The sequence below is a fragment of the Sardina pilchardus genome, chromosome 7 (assembly GCF_963854185.1).
Source record: "Sardina pilchardus chromosome 7, fSarPil1.1, whole genome shotgun sequence".
Taxonomy (NCBI): domain Eukaryota; kingdom Metazoa; phylum Chordata; class Actinopteri; order Clupeiformes; family Clupeidae; genus Sardina; species Sardina pilchardus.
In genome coordinates, this window is record NC_085000.1 from 7,957,764 (window position 1) to 7,978,472 (window position 20,709).

At 45.1% G+C, this 20,709-nt stretch overlaps 1 protein-coding gene across 1 annotated transcript in view; it reads left to right on the forward strand.

The window, feature by feature from the left end:
• megf6a (multiple EGF-like-domains 6a) overlaps positions 1-20,709 on the forward strand; it is a 65,355-nt gene that overhangs the window by 6,612 nt on the left and 38,034 nt on the right. The window contains exons 2-3 of the mRNA XM_062540189.1: positions 5,173-5,295; positions 20,322-20,444. Coding sequence (XP_062396173.1) covers positions 5,173-5,295; positions 20,322-20,444 — 246 coding nt within the window. The remainder of the gene's footprint in view (positions 1-5,172; positions 5,296-20,321; positions 20,445-20,709) is intronic.

Below are 20,709 nucleotides of genomic sequence, written 5' to 3' on the forward strand. Positions count from 1 at the left end.
TGTGTGTGCATGTCTGTGTGTGTGTGTGTGTGTGTGCATGTCTGTGTGCGTGTGCGTGTGTGTGTGTGTGTGTATGTCTGTGTGCATGTGAGTGTGTGTGTGTGTCTATGCGTGAGTGAGTGTGTGCGTGATAATGGAGGCTTAGTTTCCTTGTGGCCTTTACACAGTGCAGGTGCACATGTTAATTGAGCCTGCCCTTGGGGGACTGTGTATCTTTACCACAGATGAAGGAGTCAATATCCTGCGCTGGCCACTGACAGTGGCCCTTTGGGGGTGATGTGTGTGTATGTGTGTGTGTGTGTGTGTGTGTGTGTGTGTGTGTGTGTGTGTGTGTGTCTGTGTGTGTGTGTGTGTGTGTGTGTGTGTGTGTGTGTGTGTGTGTGTGTGCGTGCGTGCCTGCGTGCGTGTGTGTGTACATATGTGTGCGTGTGTGTGTGTGTGTGTGTGTGTGCGTGTGCGTGCGTGCGTGCGTGCGTGCGTGCCAGCGTGCGTGCGTGCGTGTGTGTGTACGTATGTGTGTGTGCGTACGTGTATGTACTGTACGTGTGTGTGTGTGCGCGCTGTTCCCCTCCCTCTCCAGCTGAGTGTCGTTTCACGGCCTGTCTACCGGACCGGAATGTCTTTCACAGTCTGCAGGCTCTCAGCGGCTGTCTCTTCCATCAAAGGCCAGGCACAGACCCATGGGGCGGGGCTCTCTCCAGCATCTGACCCCCCCACACTCCGGCTCAATGCTGTGGGGTCCACTTGGGGATAGTTTGAGCAAGTGATGATGTTGGGCAAGGTCCAGGTTCGGACAGTATGGAAAATTATATAGAAATACTGCCAGTGGGCCATCTTTTTCTTCCTTTTGGCTCCGGGACTAATTCTTGGTCCTCTGTGAAGATTTTCATAGAGGAACGTAACTTTATCACTCAGTCCAGTGTGTGTGTGTGTGTGTGTGTGTGTGTGTGTGTCTGTGTCTGTGTGTGTGTGTGTCTGTGTGTGTAAGAAGAGAAGAGAAAGATGATTTCAAGGAACTTTGGAGTCCCTCTGGATGTGAGGAACTGCTGATGCGACTGAAAAAAGACGGATATCGTTTTATGAGTCCTGAGGTCACTCGCTTGTCCCTGCGAAGAGAGAGCCACGGGCAATCGGTCCGTATCAAAAAAACGAATGAAATCGATACCTATTACTCCTGAGGTCCTCGCAGTTCACACGCATTTCTTTTCTATAAATCAGATTAGATTGGATTTGTTGGGCTGTTCGCTGCCAGGGAAGCTATGCTATGCTATTAAGTTACACAGACAAAGCCTCACTGTATTTAAATACGCAGCGCCCCAGGAGTGGTGCGGTGCCAGGATTTCCACCGGCGGTGAACGCGGCCGCGGCCGCATTGTGTTTACCCAAGATCACAATGGATTGCCTCGCCGGTCTCCGCGGTGTGGGGCGAATTCAGAGAGTGGCTCGCAAAGGAGCAGGAGAGGAAGAGTTATGGCACGGGGGGGTAGAACGAGTGGAACAGCTCGCTTGGAAGAGCGAGAGCAGCTGTCTGCCCTGTCTGCTCTTGTTCCCTGCTGCAGCGCACCGGCCGAGAGCTGTAACTTAACATTCTTTACTGGTCTCACGTCAGCTGCCGGGGCTGTACGAGCCTGTTAATTTCTCAGGTTCAACCAGACTGGACGCGGACCTGCGCCGCATGTGGGCCGGGTCGGAGCCGCGTGGCTCAGTGCCCAGCTGGCCTTTGGGTTGGATCGGTGGACATTGTGAAAGGAAACACCTTCCCCACCGTTTGCGCAGGAACATGGCTGAGTCCCACTTATCTCCTCCCGGTGTTCATTTTGTCTCTCTTCAACTCGCGTGTCATGAAACAGGAAGGCATTTCTCACTTCTGTCACCTGCGTGTTGTAAATCAGCACTGAGATATGGGCTCCTCGTGCCAGACATATAAGGACATTTACTACCTGGACATATGGGGATTAGGGACCTTCGACTTTTGTTCCCACTTTAACCTAACCGATGTCTATCCTATTAGTAGACATGGAAAGAAAGAAAGATATGTATGATAAATGTTATGAAAACCTTTGAACTAAGTTTGTTATTATTATTTTTTATCATGTCAAACATATGGACACTGTTTATCCACTTGTTTGGCTCGGAAGCTGTACACATTTTCAGATGTTGACTACTGTATCTGGCCACAGTGTGTTTAGAGAAATATACACTCATTTCCTGTCTGTTCCATATGACATCAGTTCATCAAATAAAACCAGTCAGTTCATCAAATAAAACTTAGGCTTAGCAAGCTTCTATTGTCAGGGAATCACATACATTTATCAATGTCAAGTTCTGTCCACATGGCTGTATACTGATAATATGATAGCCGGCCTTTCAGTGCAGTTTGGACTCTGTAGCTTTCAAGTTGTCTCAATGTAGTAAATCAGTTAGGGTTCACCACAATGGCAAATTAAGTTGATTTGGTCATTTTATCATTATATTTGTTTCCCCATATCATTAATTTATTTCCAGTATAGTATAGGCTAGTGTGGCCATAAGTTATTTAAAATATCTTCTCATGGTATTGTAGCTGAGCTCCTATTGGCTGTATGTGAGAGCATGCAGCCCTGGCTGTCTGTTTTTCTCTTAACATGTCCGGAGGAACGGAGCACCTCCTATGGAGACCAGAGACGCGTGAGACTAAGCGATTTGTGGGGCTGGTTCTCAACCATTAGCCTGATTGCATCCTGTCTGTGTTCAAGCTCTGCCCCCAGATCAGTATATGGTCTGAAACCTCTGCTCTTGTGCAGGGCCAAAAGACACAGGTTTCCCCTGGAGAGCAAATTAGTCCGTGTTTCAGATGTGTTGCAGCTCATGTATCAAACGCTCTTCCCCCTGCTGTGGAAACGGTCCACGGAGCACCTTTACCTCCCAGAGAACACGAGTGAACTGTTGCTGTGTACTGGGGTTAACCGCAGACACACTCATAGACACACACAGATACAAGCATGCTGGTCTGATTTCCCTGTTGGAGCGTATATTTGGACTCTTTTGGCCGCCATGTGTGGTACATTTTGTTCTTAGTCAGTAGCGCGCGCACACACACACACACACACACACACACACACACACACGCACATAAACACACGCAGACATGCTGAGAAGGAGATGGTGTGTGAATGTGAGTAGTGTCTCGGTGTTGCAGCAGAGCTTGCGGTGCGTGTGGAGGCCAACGAGCTGAGCAGCGCTGGCCCCGCTGGAGGGTCTCGGCGGGATCCGTGGCCCTGTGCGTCAGCGCAATGCGCTCCAGACATCAAACGGTGCATGTGCAGCGCCACTCCCGCCGTAGCATGCGAGTCCGTCTGTTTACAATCCTGCGTGATTATTTATGCACGCCACTTGGCCGGAGGCCTAAACAGAGACAACAATAACAAGGCGATAAGTCTTGTCTCGGGTCAGACAGAAATGTTTTGTCTGTGAGAGATGGTGAGCCTGAGCACGCTGCATGGAGAAGTGTGTGCGTGTGTGTGTGTGTGTGTGTGTGTGTGAGAGAGAGAGAGAGGGAGAGAGAGAGCAAACACCTGTGTGTTTTCCCTTGTGTGCGGGAATGTGTGCTGACATGTCCAACAACGGCGACTAACACGGTGAAGGAGGAGGAGGAGGAGGAGGAGGAAGAGGAGGAAGAGGGGGGGGGGGGAGCTTCTGGGAGATAGATTCACTGGGTCATGCTGACTGTGCACAGCATGTTTACAGCGGGCCGAGAAGCATGTGGACACACATGGCCCCAAGACTGCATGCACTGTGTCATTCACCCAGAGCAAGTGAGAGAGAGAGAGAGAGTGAGTAAATGATAAAGAGAGGGGGAATACTAAACCGAAAGAGAGAGGGAGTGATAAAAAGAAAGAGAAAGGGACAGAGTGAGGGAGAGTGCAGCAGAGACAGAGGTCAAGAGCATCTCAGCCCATAAAGACGAATGAGTCCTGTGTAATCGTTAAGCCTGTCTGCTGTGTCTGTGTCAAGGAGCCAAGACCATTATCCCAAAGTCAACATGTTATTGTCCAGCCACATTGCCATTCACACTGACAGAAAAATGTTGGGCTTGGACAGCTGTGCGTGGGCGTGAGGTGAACTCATCTATTAGTGCCACAGTCCTCATTAGCAGACAGAGGAGCCGGAGTGTGTGCTCTCATCGTCATGATCAGAGGTGACCGTCCACTGTTTCCCCACGCACTTGTTTGGACTGTACCATCGGCGCTGTTGATATGATGGGTGTTTCTCATTAGGCGGTTTTTCAGTGCATGCATATACTGTAGTCCTTCAGCTGTTCTGGGTTAACTCACACAGCCGGCACCAAGAACGTCACGAGAAGCACATCAAAGTATTAAAGGATTGTGTTTAATTGGAATGCATGGCAAGAGCTACTTTGCTGGGAAGAATCATTTGTTTATGTGTTGCATGATCATTTTTCATAAAAAAAAAAAAAAAAACGATTCACGTCAAAGATGTTTTCCTAATTGTTCAAGTAGGGCAAAATGCTAATGCTGGAAAGTTGGATGGACCATAGAGAAATGCCATTTAGCCTCCATTTGGAAAAGGTCACGAGTCAAGAAGCTAAACGAAAAGAAGCTGACAGTTGTGGTTCTTTGGTTTGCCGGTCTTGCTTTTCCATCTCTATAGATGTGAGCTCTGCAAAGCCTGTAGAATGCTGTACTTTGCCAAACTCTGTTGTATATGGAAGATGTTACTATAATAGCATTCCATCCAACATTGTTTGGCACCGAATTAGCTTTTTCTTGTTAATATATCATTGTAAATACATCTGCTTTTCAAAATGGCCCATAGGAGTGTATAAAGAGTTATTGTGAGTTCCCTTAAATCCCACAAGGTTTAGTCTGCAGTGTTATTGGGACATGGATGGAAATCTATGTGAAGGCTGCATCTGGGGATGCGAGTATAAATCCACATAAAATTGGTGCATGACTGGTTTTGGCCAGTAAATACAGGAGTCAGCCTAAAATGGAGTTGCGTTTTCATTTCTTCTTACAACCTCCTGGTTAGCATTGGCTGTATCATGGTTTCAGCTGAAAATGTCTGAAGCTGAGATACTGTCAGCTACGGTATATTTATCTAAATTCTCTCTGTTTCTCTCTCTCTTCCTATCTACTCCTCTCTCTCCCTCTCTCTCTCTCTCCCTCTCAGATGTGAATGAGTGTGAGGAGACTAATGGTGGTTGTGAGGGCTCCTGCTGTAACACCATTGGCAGCTATTACTGCAAGTGTCCCAGCGGTCTGAAGCTTAAGGAGGATGGCAAGTCATGTCAAGGTGAGTTTCTGGCAGCCATGATTTATTTGTCCATATTGGGATTTCATCTCAGCTAACTTTGAGCTATTTTAGAAGTACACCACAGTACATTGTAACTCTCTTCTGAGTTAAGTTCCAGTCCAAGTTTGTGGAAGTTATGAAATAGGAGACCAACACTCTGAGGAGAAAAATATACGACTCATGCCTCAGTGGTCCCTGGTGTAAAAAAAGGGAAAGGAATACATAAAGCTGTGTAAAATCAGTGGGAGATCTTTCTGTGGTCCAAGCATTTATACAATGATGTTTTGTTTGGCTTAAGTTGTGATGCATAGACTTTGCTGTACAAAAGATCTCAGACAGTGATTTCAAGACTTCAGTGGGTGAAGGCCTACTGTTAGTCTGCCAAAATGAGATTTGAAAAATAAAAAAGTCAGGAAAAGAAATTATCCACACATTTCCAGATATAATGCATTTAAGTCTTTATATGGGGTGAGATTCATGTGGTTTTGGTCACATTTAAGCTGGTATTGTGCACAACTGTGCCAGTTGTTAGACTTTTTACAAGTTCACAAACTGGTTTTTGCTTCCACACAGCTTCAGGGACCGTTTCAATTAGACGGGGGGGTAGGGAGAGAAGAGAGGAAGAAATGTGTACCATGAGAGTTGGATTGAATGGACATTTCTTTAAGTTAGTTTAAAGGAGATGGTGAAAAGACTATGACATGGCCTTTTCTGCCAAGAGGAAGTATGCATTGTTACATGTTATCCCAAAAGAGCATACAGTACAGTCCTCTGAGTTTAAAAGATCCCATTACAAATTGCCTGAAATGCTCTTGAAGCGCATTGCCTTTTGAGACTCAGAAATGGATCATTATTGTAAGTCCTACAACAAGTCTCAAGAAGAGCGCAAAGCTGGAAACGTCCCTATTTTGGGAATCTCATTAAAATTGCGTTGAAAAAGAGTTACCGTGTGCAGACTTTTATAGGCTATAGTTTTTCATAGTCTAGCACCTACTCTGTGTGTCTGCCTACAACTGCTACAGAACTCCTACAAGAACAGCAAAAAAAAAAAAAAATGCTAAGACATTGTGAGAAAAGAAATGAATCAGAGAGTTTCTACTGAGAGAACCCAGTTGACAGGACAAGAAGGGGTAAGTCTGACAAGTGTATTTAGAGAGACGGGTGCGCACATCCACAAATTTTTCTTAAGCAGGTGCCAGACAAAAAACGTGTCAAAGTAAAAGTGATGGTCTGCTCTGCACACTGCAATGGCTCCAAAAATAGTTCTTTATTATTTAAAAAGGTAACGTTTTGATCAACAGATCTTCGTCAGGCAAAATAGGAACTGGCATAGGAGGCCTATATCACATGACCAATAGGCCTAGTAATCAAGCACCTGTCATAAACAGGCGGGGTGCACCCATGGGTGGCAATCAGTGCAGACATGCACTAGGCCCAAATCTCATTACAAAACATTGTGCAAAATGCAAAACATCAGTGCAAACATTTTATGCACAAAAGCATGAAAAAGCAATACATACTGTAGAATCACAATACATATTTAAAAAATGTGAATGTATAGGAATGTTGGCTGTCATATGGAAGACTTAAGGTGAAAATGTCACAAAAAAGGTTTAAGGTCAAAGTACATGTTTAGACCCTTTGGAGAAATGGTGTCTAGAGTGTATATATGAAAAGCTTCTCTCCTGAGGAGGAGATTATCTATATCTCCCCCTCGTCTGGGGATAGAGACCTGTTCAATCCCAATGTATTTGAGGGTGGATAAGTTATGCTTTAATGCATTAAAATGCATTGACAAAAAAGTCTGACAAGTGTTCATGCATTAGCCTCTGCCTAGGTGCCCTCGTCTTAGGTGCATTATGGCTAACATTTTTTAGATGTTTTAAATACCCGACTAAATGGTCATTAGCCAACTCTGACACTAGACCATGAAGACACTTATCACTGGGTGAAGGACTCCTGAGGGTCATCTGACACCCAGATCCTATAAACAAAAGGTGAAAATCCTCTTTTCTTAATGCTAAGTCCTCTCTCATGTGGGATATATGCTGTTTTAACTTTCCCCAGTAATATGTCACACCTTCAGACACCCATTGAAGTCTCACGCACAGAGTTAGTTTAGAGGTTGATGAAGTGATTTTGCTTTTCAAGGCAGAGAGCTGTCAAGAAGTCCACCAATTATACACTAGTAGCGTGTTGTGTTTCCCCCCCTTATTCCACAGATGTATTCATTCTCATGGATAATTTATCCTCCCTCTGTTTGACTGACTTAAGTGAAGTCATTATCACTGTATGTCTATCATTGATTGGCGTAACATAGACCATATCGTTTTCACATTTTTAGCACTACCAGAGGGGAATGTCTGCGTAGCCCAGACTTATTCTCAGTTTTAGTCCGTGTGAGAAGAAATCCAATGTGGCAAATGGAGTGTACCGTAATTCATCAACCACACGTTTCTCCTGCCTGCACAACACATTTAGTGTAGTGTCATTTTACTCTCAAAACATTTCCTCTTTTGCCGCACACTCGAAAGGTGAACAACTTAACAGTGAAAACAGCATTCACAAAGGCACATTCCAGCCAGTGCTCAATGCATACCTGCTGCACACGATCCGGATGCCTACGTGCTTAAGTAGTCTGTTGAGAGATGTACTGTACTGCATGTTCAATCACATCTTCAATGGATTGGTGCAAACCTATTCACGAGACACTTATCCCCGAGTGACTACAATAATAAGCCCATTCGCTCCCTTCAGGATAATAAATAAGAGGCTGGGAAAAGGGAACATGGTTTCGGAGAGCTGAAAGGCATTAAGAATTAGAAATGTCCTAGGCAGTTTCGATCCGGCCTAAGTCAGCTAAAAGGCAGTGTTGCCTTTCCTTCCTCTCATTAATCAGTGCAAAGCCTTTATGGAGTCTCCTCCTCTCTAAGGTGCAGTATAATGCAATATGTGGTGGAAGGCTGCACAGAACCAAGAAAAGGAAACACACTGGAAGACCGCTCACTTGAAAAGCTGAAGCATTTAATCTGAATGACGAATGAAATGGCATCTCTCACTCGAGGTTTTCTCCCCTGACTCTGAGTCCAAAACAGCTGTTTTTTCCCCCCAGACCAGACTGATACACGATAAAGGCACCTGGATGGAGGAACTTCATAAACAGGGACCGTTAATGCTGCGCAAACTCTGCTAACCTGAGAGGAGGTTTTTTTCATGATGTATTTGTGGATTGTAGCGGGAGCAAAATCACCGGCCAGAGGACAGTCTAATAAACATAAGGAACATTTCAGCCCCAAAGGGTCACAGAGCCATGGAAAAGACAGAGAAGATTTTGGGATGCATCCAGAGCGAAGCCCACACATTTTTCCCTATATAGCTGTGTTCAACCTCTTCCCACCGACTAAGGTTTCGAAGCAGAATGAGAATGGATTGCACTGCTGAAAGCAAAGTGCACTTACCGAGCTATTAGTGCACGAGCCAAAAGCTCCCTGGCCCCTAACTCTAAAACCTGCTGATGTTTAAGTCGTGTTTAAACTCTTAGATCCCCGAAACACGGTTTTACACTTGCCTCAACATGGTGCTTCAAAAGGCCTCAGTTGAATATTTGTATTATTACATTTTGCTAGGATTCTTAAATAATATGTTAAATGATATTGATTAGTCCAAAGCGTTCATTAGAACAGCACGGGTATAATTTGATTGAGCCAACGTTTAATAGACGCTATAAAGGTTTATGCAGCCTGAAGGCTTCGATGCATCAGGCCTCTGGAATGACTGGAAATATTCATTGCTCATTTCCTTACAGCACATTGAACAGAAACTTCATTTAACGACATTTTCCACACGTGTCACATTTTGTCTGAGTCGTCAGCTCGCTGCTGCAGATGCACAGAGGCATTGCAGCGCTGATGTGAACCCGTCAGACTTTATGGGTTTACTCACACATACAGTACATTGCCTGGCCTTTCGTTTAGGCACAGGGACTGCACTGTAAGTGTTATGCTATGTTTAGCTCAAACTGGCCCTGAGCTTTGTGTCTGGTCCAAGTACAGCAGCGTGTGATTGATTATATGAAAACAGTGCTCTTAATTTTCCTTAGCACATTACTCGTCTGAGGTGGCACTGCCGTGGTGATTTATGCTTGATTGTACAGGGAAGGAAATGAGTTCTTACTTAAGGCAACACAGGTGCCGTTTATGAAGCGACGGTAGTGGCGCCAGGGTAACTTGATATGTTTTCGGATGATTATATTGGAAACAGGGAGTGTTCACTTTCACACCTAGAGAAGTGTTTGTGGTTTCTCACCCCATATATCTCAGTTTATCTCATGGTCCACTCTCGGTATCAGTACCAGGCTCTGATCCCTGATACCACTTAGGATGTCTACCATTTATAAATGTTCAAGAACTACCTTTACCATAATATAGGCCCGTATAGGGACTATAGGGACTATATTCTCATGTGAATCATTTTGATTCAATGTACTGTCTTTTGGCATCCCTCATGTATTCCGTCCCAGGGAGATGTGAACTAGCGTCTTTATTGGTTTTTGACATCTGAAAAATATTGAGTATGAGATATCTTGCTGTTTTTGTGGAAGCTAAAGTCATCTATCCAACATATGGTGACATTCTCAGCCACTCCTGCAACCTTGCCTGGGTCTGATTTTCGTCTTTTGTGTGATGTGCCTGCTATTTGTGTCACTGGACGGTCACTGAGTTGAACGTCATTCAGTCTGTTTCACAGTCTGCCAGTAGATGTGGTAATCTCGAAAGCGCCAGTCTCTGGAAGCATTGGCCTACAGTTTTGTTTATTTTTTGTTTTAGATTTGTTTTGTTAGAATAGAATAGAATATATACTTTTTTGATCCCGTGAGGGAAATTCAGTTCTCTGCATTTAACCCAATTTAACCGAATTAGTGAACACACAGCACACAGTGAACACACAGTGAGGTGAATCACACAACCCAGAGCAGTGAGCTGCCTGCCCAACCAGCGGCGCTCGGGGAGCAGTGAGGGGTTAGGTGCCTTGCTCAAGGGCACTTCAGTCGTGGTGGACTGGTTGGGGATCGAACCGGCAACCCTCCGGTTACAAGCCCGATGCGCTAACCAGTACACCACGGCTGCCCCAGAGTCTGAATCTGAATCTGAGTCTGAGTCTGAGTGATGTCCTGCCTCTGTTGGGGTGCCAGTCGGAGGCTCAGCTTGCGAAGCAGCTCAACAGTTTCTCTCGGTGGTCTGCTTTCTGTCTCTCGTAGCGCTCTGATCCCTACGTCCGTCAGCACGTTTATTAGCCCTGAATGCAAAGTCCTCCTGAATTTCTTCCCTTTTGATTGCTTGCGTGTGGCTTCGCAGTGTACTGTCCACTTTAATAAACGATGACCTCACCAGAGGCGCACCAGCGAGCTCAGTGCTTGTGGATGACGACCAGCCAGATTGTGAAGCGGGTGGACTGGAGTGTCACTGTGGCTGTTGTTTTCAATTACATCAAATGATTTCTGATCAGTGTTGACTAGGGCCTGCTTTCATTTTCAATCTGTGTTGAATGCTTTCAAAGGGCCCTGCGATTGCGTGATTTAATGGGATTGTCTAAAATTCACACCATGGGAAACAGTTTGGACAGCTTCCAGAGTGTCTGTATCACAGCAGATCTTGCCATTACTTTCTAATGGTTGGTACATATGGTAGGAATTTATATATGAATTTGCTGTATTCTAAAAGGCAGCACTGAAGAAAACGTGTGATTTAGACCTTTTAGAAAGGTCCCTTAGCTCCCTCAAAGTTAAAGCTTTCTTAGTGGAACCTTTTCCATCATAAGTAACCATTTGAACCCTTTCTTAAAGACATAAAAGAGCCGGAAAGTTCTTACGTGGGTGGCCCTCTGGATTCACTACAGTAATATATTTGAGAATCTCAGCAATAGAGTTCTGTATAATTGTATATTGTCCACGTATTTCCGTTGCCCAGGATATATGTGCCATACCAAACACTGTTTGCACACCACAACATCACTAACTGAGGATCATTCTTCATACATGCATATCTGTGGGAGATGGGGAACAAATGCGAACAGAGATTCATTCAAGTTGAAGCAAATGATTTAAAAACCTGGACACTCAAGAAGCGCTGGGAGAAAACAAGGCTCAGACAGATGTTGAAAGCCAGGCTTTCCGGAAAAAAGGATTTTCAAAAATGAAACTGAGGAGTGATACAAGGGTTTTAAGGAATGCGCCACTAAGTATTTAATTCTTTAGACATGTTGCTGACATTTAATTTGTAAGATGTTTATAGTCTTGGGCTTCAGTGTCTCTATTTGAATACTTTCTCACAATTTCAGTGCGCAACACTGTCCTCATGACTCATTACATTTCAGTTGATCCAAACAAATATGTTCATGGTTCTGAGTTTGATTAAGAAGTCTGGTTCAAGCCGCTCTGCTGTTGGCCCATAGCTGTCCTTAACTGGAAAGCTCTCCCTCTTATGGTCTTGTAAAAGACTCTGTAAAATTGTCACACTTGCTGTAGTCAGTGCGAAAGAATGTGGACGGTACCCCATAGATGGCGATATTTGGTAGACAAGTACGTATTTGCGTCACTTCAATGCTCACTAAGATCATATTTTAGTTTCGGCTCATGTCCCCACTTGACCAGTCTGAAATTAAGCTGCTTACGGCTCCCTGAATAGCCCCCGGTTTGGCTGGCCAAGTTACTGTCACAGACTCCCATCGGCACGCTCACTGTGATTGTGCTTGAGCTCCCGCAAATGCCCCCCCAAGACTGAGGTGATGCAAAACCGTGTGGATGCTGAAAATGACTGGTTAATCACCAAGGTTTTTAGAACAGGAGGTTTTTATGTGAGCATTCTTGGTCATGCTACTTTTTTTGGGGGGGGGGGGGGTCTGTCCTGATTGTGGCTGGCAGAGTGTTTATGACGTGCTGAGAGAGGGGAGAGAGAGGGAGAGAGAGAGAGAGAGAGAGGGAGAGAAGGAAGACCAGAGCACACCTGAGGAGGAGGGGGCGGGAGGAGGAGAGGGGGAGTAGGGGTGTGAGAAAGTGGAGGACAAGGAGGTGGGAGAGGAGGAGGGACTGTGCTGCTCTGGACATGAGACTGGAGGAGAAGGAGGAGAAGGGGGAAGGAGAGGGAGGTCTCTTGGAGCGAGGGAAAGAGAAATCCACAACAAACCAGCAGCACATGTCTGTCACAGCTGAGAGAGGACGAGAGAGAGGGATAGATTGATAGGGAGAGAGAGGTAGAGAGGAAGCAATGTTATTAGAAAGCTAAGATACCAGAGATGCCTTAACTGACTTTTTTTCACTGAGATTATCAGAACAAAAGGATTCCTTTTTTATGTATATTTTCAAATGACGTGTTTATGCACAATTCCTTTTTACTTGTGATTTTAATGTTTAGCTAAGTTAAGTTCATCTTAGTAGTCTATGAAAATGGGATCAGCAGAGTGGCTTTGTGGATTTCTTGTAGTGTGCTTTTGCTGTCTGTTAGATCCACATTTTGTAGAAGGAAACAATCGGTACCGATATTTTCGCAGAAATTGCTATACTTGCTTCAATGGATATAATGGATACAATGTTGGACACCTAGGACCAGGTGAGTGACAGGTCGTCTCCCTGGGGTTAATCTCTTGCTGGTCAAATAGCGCTCTGCTCAGTTATAAAATGTTAGGGAGCCAACTCACTTGAGCCAACAGAGGATGTTTTCGCATTAGGCCGTTACAGTTCTTGAAATATTGAACATGAATGTTATCAAAAAGCATTATGTATTCTGTTATTGACATCTCTTAAAAAGCAAACACAACTTAATCGCCATGGCTCCAGGGGCATATTTGTACTCCGTTTGACAACACCATCACATGCGAAGCCAAGCATGCTGAGCCAATGTTTTGGAAAGCACAGAGGCAGTAGCGTACCTTAGCTGCATTGCCTGTCAATGGTGTCTCTGCTGGAATGTGGTAGTGCGTTTCTCTGGTATGGTCCCATTTGAATAACCCCCTCGGCGCTCCTTGGGTGCCGCCGCAGCTATTTTGGGTTGCTGTGGGCAGTGCTTTGGCAGGGGGATGAGGCCATGTCTCCTCTGACGGGATGGGGTGTAAAAGTCAGACAAAGGAGGATATGCAGAGCAAGACAACATGTTGTGCAGGCTTTGATTTTGACTGGGTGAAGTCAAGTGGTTGTCTGCAAGTAACAGTAGCAGAATACTGATTAATATGTTGCTCAGTCAATCAATCGTAATTGTTGAAGTTGCTATAAAAGGTTTTATGGTATTGTTATAAGTAATTCCCTTTTTTGTAACAGAGGGATTTAACAGCATACTCATAAAATGTAAGCACACAGGGCTTTGAAACAACATAATTGTGTATGATTCTGTACAGTATGTCTATATAGACAGAGACATTAAGCATACAATTACAAGTCATGAGAGTGCTGTGTCTTAGATCTTGTAGGACTTTATAGTCAGAACCATAGCCTCTGAGTTCTAACATTTTAAAATCAGACCTAAGAACGTCTGATATACCTCTCTCACTGCCGAAAGGAGATAGCCCAAAAGAATTTGTTAACATAATGGCGGAATCTTGCCTAAGGAGCAAAGAATGTTCTGGAAGCCTTCCAGCCCTTCCACCTGTCAGGGCGCCAGCGCATCCTCGCCGCAGTTGTGCTCCGGTCAGGAGAACGAGGGGAAGAGAGAAGCGGTGGAGTGACGGGGCTCTGATGAATAGCCGCGGGCTGAACTCGGCCAACGATGAGCGCTGGGAATGCTTTTGAAGCCGGGGAGCCGTTTATTGTACACGTTATCTATCAAGCAGTGTGCAAGTTTATTGTCCGTGAAAATACAGTGTTTTTATTTTTTTTTGCCTCAGATGGTGTAAAACTAATTCTGCAATAATATGTTATTCATTTCCCATTGGTTTTATAAGGCTCCACAAGTCCTCTTGTGTGACAGAATGTTCCCTCTTTCAACTTTATAGGATGAAAAAAAAGGATTAAAGATGAAATCAGATTATATTTAGATTTACAATGAGTTAGGGACAAAAGAAGTCGATGGATTCAATTTGCATAATTTGTTCACGACTCGTGACTCTAATTAGAAGAATAAACAGATGTCTGGAGAGACCCCCATCCAGGGTCTGTTTTTCTCACCCAAACGGGTGCTTTGATGTCTGGGCAAAAATCAACAGTGCAGCCCAGACTCCAGTATGAAGAAAAGCATGTCTTCTCAGCCTGTCTTTGGAGTTTAATGCTCTATAGTTGGATTGTGGAAGGCACATTAGACATAGTAACACACACACACACACACACACACACACACATACACAGACAAACATAGCAAATCACTCTAAAATTGCATAGAAATGACTTCATTTAACTGTTGTAGCGATCCAAGGGTTTGGTAAGTATCATGTCTTAGGGTGCAGGGTTAGTGGTAGGTCTTGCAGAATTGCAACTGTGAAACGACGCATGATGCATGCAACTGTGCCAACCCCCTTGTGGTAACAGCACAGATCTGTGCATGCATGGTTACAGAAATGCTTTCTGGATGCATCAGAGAAGAGGAAAACGGGTCTTAGGACAATAACACCCTTGTTCTCGGTGGACTGAAGGACAGTGAACTACAACGTCCATTACTCTCAACGTAATTCATTCTGGATGGAATTTAGCACTCTGTTTGGTGACCTGGCACAAGTAAGACTGTACATCTAAAAGCAAAACAACGTTCTGGGGAAACATATAAAATTGTGGATTTTTTCCCCTCCTGGTCACAAACGTTTCCTGTGCTAAAGGAAAGGGACTCTAAGTCCTTAACTTCTTCCTTATTAATTTAAATGTGGTGAATTGGGCTGTGGGTAAAACCTCAGCCTTCTGGGCAGAAGTGTTCTAAATGGAAACAAAAAGCGGAAACTTCTCTTGGGAAATGTGCGTTCGATTAAAGGTGGACTGGCTGGCTGGTACTCTGTCTGAATGGTCAGGAGAGTCTGTGTTATTTTCAACAAGATGTCTGATATCTTCTCCTTGATGCGATTAAACTCTTGGATGTAGCCATAGCCTCTATCCCACAATGTGGGCAGCACATTGTGATCTTGGCACCATAGATTGATACATGCACAAACACACACAGACACACATGCTCACTGACAGACAGACAACCTCTCTCTTGCACAAACATACACACACATGCACACACACACCTACACACCCCACACTTTTTCCAGCAGCTGGTGTAGATAGCCAGCTGACTAAGCTTTGCTCTTTGCTTTGTGGCAGTGCCAGGTTACAGGCACGCTGTTGACCCCATGTGGGATTGGAGCGACACCGCTCTGGCCCTTAAATATGAAATAGTGCCGCGGGATATTGCTCCCGGGAGGACTGAACCTGTGGCCACCGCTTCCAGGCTGTATTTCTCCACGGAGATGCTTCCAACTCCTCTCACGGTTCCAGCGGAATCCCCCTGAAGCGTGCCTGCGTGTGTGTGTGTGTGTGTTTGTTTGTGTGTGTGTGTGTGTGTGTGTGTGTGTGGATAGCTGGGTGTCCCATGTCCAAACCTCACTTTAATCCATACAGCTCACTTCAATCCATACATTTTATGTTTTTAGAGAAAACCATGAGGTTGTTTAGAAACGGTCAGTAATTATAGACAGAGGTCTTATTGAATTGGAGCTCAAGTTACAGTTGAAGGGCACGAGTCATTGCTTGTCTAACCCCTAGTGTCTCTGTGTGTGTGTGTGTGTGTGTGTGAGAGTGTGTGTGTACTGTATGTGTGTGTGTGTGTGTGTGTTGTACAGAGAATGTAGGTTCACATGTGCCACTGATTTCACTCACTGATTGAATTGCTCTTTCCTCACCTCTCTGAACACAGCAGGAGAGATTTGCTCATAGCAAGATGGTGTGTGTATGTGAAGTGTTAAAAACACAAAAAGCACACACCACTTCTCTGAATAGCAGCTAATAAGGAAACCTGATGCACAGAAACCTTCTCACCATGAGTTGAGTTAATGCTTTAGATGACCACACACACACACACACACACACACACACACACACACACACACACACACACACACACACGCACACACACACCCACATGCATGCATGCACACTCACACACACACAGAGTGATGACTCCCAAGCAGCCTGCATCACTGTCTCCAATCCCCAATGTAGTTTTAGTATTTGAAGGATTGTGCAAAACAGCGCTGTTGTTTGTTTACAATGGCTGAGACATTGAACCTGGAATCTCTCCCCCTCTCTCTCTCTCTCTCTCTCTCTCTCTCTCTCTCTCTCGCAAACACATGACAGTCTGTCTCTGGCTCTGTCTCTGTCCCCCTCCTTCCTCCATGCGAGCAGCCCCTGTAGTAGTGGCCGGTCTGGAGCTGACCCTTCCTGGCTTCACTCCACACCTATTAAGAGTCTCTGCAGGTCTCGGCCACAGGTGGTGCTCATTAGGCCCTACATGCGCCCGTGCTCTCGCGCGTGCTTACAGAGCCGCTTATTTGGTCTATACGTTGCGCTTGTGCGTGCGCAAGGTAGTGCATTCCGTGCCCCCTTGGGGTTCAGCCGTACGTGAAACTCAAATGGTTTTGTCTGTGTTCCTCAATTGCGCTGTGAAAAAAAAAAACTCCTCCTCCAGCGCCAGTCCAGGGGCTAATGGTTTGAAATGATTACATATGTGGAGTTGTGTTTGCGTTACTGTTGTGCTTTGCTTTGTTTTGCTTTGTTTTGTTTGGTTTTGTTGATCTTATCTATTACAAAAGAATGTATTCTGAATTCTTTGGCAGTTTAGATTTATTTTCCATGTCACTGTGTAGTCCATGTTTTTAAAGTTTTTTTTCCCCCCCAACTAGTGTTGGTGTTTCCAGTAAGTGCTGACATGGACATGGACACGGGCTAGTTTTGAGGGGAAAATCTCTTCTTTTTTTGTGACTCTGGCAGAACGTCCTGGCTTTGCGAGAGGCCAGTGGATGCATGATTGATGAACCCTGGAATTAGCTGCAATCGCTGAGTCAAATATGGATTTTCACTGCTTAGCCGGGACTTCCAGAGATTTTTATTTGAACCAGATCTATTTTTGCATCATGCTACTGTATGGTTCTAATTAGCAGCTCATGACTGTGCCAGATGTTTATTGTCCTAGAAAATAGCACATTAAAACATGCATAAATAAACCGACTAATTGCAAGCCAGGAGGTCCCTCCTAGACGGCTGCAGACTCCTAGACCGTCTCTAGACAATCACTGAAAGTTGAGCGGCGGGAATTCCTCCACTTGGGAAGCATTACGCTGGTTGGGAGAGTCCCTTACGCACATCGGCATGAGCGAAGCCGGACCTCACTGGGCCTCTCTGGCCCCCCCGAAAAAAAACCCCATAATCTCTCTCTGCGGTTCGCAGGGTCTGCAAGGTCCTTTAATCAACTGAGTGCCGGAGTACTGTTTAATCAGTTTGCTGTTTTATCAGGCAGCGTTTCTGGGCTCCATCTGAGTCACTGCCAGGGGAGGTACTCACCACTACCCCCCTTACTGTAGAGCTGCACCACCTCCTAATTGGCACCCTGAGTGCACACTGGTGTGTTGGCTCTTGCTGACTTCACTGGTTTGGGAAGTGATGGCTGATCGGGGACTATTCCCATTGAAAGAACCTCTCAGTCAAGGCAGGTGATACTCTTCACTTGGCACAGCTTTGAGAGAATCAGTGAAAAATACGTGCCTCGGCAACATGCCGTTTTTTTACGAACCGGACCTGATAATATGAAATGAAACCTCTGGGGTTAGGATGATAGTAATTCTCTTGCACAAACAGCTTTCTGTAAACTCCACATAATCTATGATTTCCTGCTGGCTTGATATTACAGTATTGTAGTGAAAGCGTTCATCTCAATCCTGATCCTCATGTCTCCCGTACTCTGAATGCCTCTCACATTTACCTTCTTTTGATGAGTCCCATTCCTGGTCCTCAGGAAATGTGTCGCTCATGTCGCCAACAATGCTCCAAAAATCAATATATCATTTACGCGCTATAAAACGTGAACTATGCGCAGCGCAGGCCGTGCAGTAAATGTTTCTCAGCCGTGCGAAAGCTAATGAGGCCTAAAGCTGTAATGTCGGAGTTGTCGAACCCAGCGGCGTAGGCCGCGGCAGTCTCTGGACTACAGAAGGCAGGCCTTGGAGGAGACTTGGAGTCGGAGTTATTGCTCATCTGGAACTGTGCTGGGGACTGTAATTCAAAGGCTGCGGACAATGTTCCTCAGGAAGCCACCAGCGAAGCGTGCGCGTGAAGAATTTCGAACAACATGGTGTTTGCTATGGCGATGGGCCTGATCGTGTGGTTCGCTTTGTGTGTCTATTTTTCCTCACGCTGCCAAATTATTTCACCTTCCACTACAACACTCATAAAAAAGATATTGCTTGAACAAATAGTAACCCCTACAAATCCCCCGCTTAGAAAAAAGAAGTAAAAGAGAGAAAGAAAGAAAGAAAGAAAGAAAACACCTCCCACGCGAGCTCTTTTGCCTCCAACACACGAAGCAGTCCTTCAAACACAAATACTCCCTCTCAAATAAACAGAGAGAGCATTGCTGTAATTCCCGCAAGTGCTATTGGTACTAAGCGAAGGCCTCTTGACCTGTGCAGACTTCATAACTCACTGGCTGACATGCTAATTCCCCGGCTGATTACTACTGGCTTTTACTGCTTATCACCTCCTGCTCTTTTTATAGGCCTTCTTGGCTCCTGCGCCAGCCAAGGCTAGCTCCAGAACACCAAATCTGAACTCGCTCCGTTGCTTTTTTCCCCAATGAAAACACAAGCTGCACATTGGTGTGGTTCAGTATACCTCCATGCAGTTAGAGAGAGAGAGAGAGATGGAGGGAGACAGAGAGAGAGAGAGAGAGAAGGAGAGAAGAGAAGAGGGAAAGGAAGAAAAAGACAGAGACATGAGAGAGACAAAGACATGTTCAAAGGAAAGGTGGATCCGTTCATCAAACTTTTCTCCGTTTGTCCGTCTTCTCTCAATCCTGCCTGGTTCTCCTCTTTCCTCCCTCTCTCCAGGTCCCGCGTATAAACGTAAGAGCCATGTGGCCAGTCTAAGCCTCTTTGGCCCAGTAGCTTGATCGCATTTATGTACATAATGACTAATAATGGGCCTCCAAATCCATCTTGCTTATGATGGGGAAGCCAAAGCGAATTACGCTGGTGTAGAGTTTCACCACTCAAGACGCATGACCTTAAAACCATATTTGTGTCAGGGGGCTGTGCTATAAAGCTGGAGGGAAATCTCCGAAATCATCTCCCCATGATCGTTAGCAGCCGCTTTTTTTGTTTTTGCAAAGGAGGATTACCATTATTATTGTTACGGCTTGATGAAGCCGTTTCGTCAGATCTTCTGAGCGCACGGTCTGCCATGAGGAGGAGGACGAGAGGTCTGGGGAGAAACCACAGGCCTGGGCTAGAGGGGGGAGTCGGAGCTGGAGCTGGTGTGGTTGTCTGCCATGGAAGCAAAGCACACAAAGAGGGCATTGAGAGGCAGCACTACGTGGGCTGATTAGGCTGTATGTTTTCTCCATGGTGATGCACTTCTGTTGAGGAAGTGCACCTCTCCAGGGAGTTGTTGTATGTCTGCGAATTTGGCTTCTAAAACTTCCATTGCCCAGGCCGAGAGAGGAGCTAAGCTTAAGGTCTTGTGTCTTATGTTCAACATCTTGAGATGTAAAGATCTTGTTTGTTGATGGCTGAAAGAATTGATATCACTGAAACTGTTTTAGGAAAAAATGAGTTCTTATAAGTATGTATGATATCTTAAATCAATCTACAGTACATCACACTATATATACTTTTCCCTCTTTATTCATTCACCCTGAAGAAAAATGCAGTCAGATAGTAATAACTGTTTAGTGATGGAGCTTTTTCTCTAAAAAAAATCGTCTATCAATGAAGGTCTTTACATCCTGAGCTCACACCATCAAATGCACCGATGACTGGGACTCTGTCAGTGTCGACTCCTCATCACCTGTATTGTTGTTCTGCAGACGTTGACGAATGCCAGGTCCACAACGGAGGTTGCCAGCACAAGTGTGTGAACACACGGGGCTCCTACTACTGCGAGTGCAACCCAAGCTTCCGCCTACACACCGACGCACGCACCTGCCTGGGTGAGACATGCACATCTACATTCCTTCTTTTAATAGGTGTTTGTACGAGAGCTTAATGTTTACAACATACGAGGCATCCTTCTGTTTAGTTTAGTTATTATTGATCGTTACTGTTACCTGTTACTGCACTGTAAGGGACTATAGCAGCAGAATGGTAGCAAAGATGGTAGCAAAGATGGAAAGGAGTGAGCACTGCTTTTCAGCATTCAATCAATCATATAACCAATCAGTTAATCAATCAATCAATCAATCAATCAATTAATCA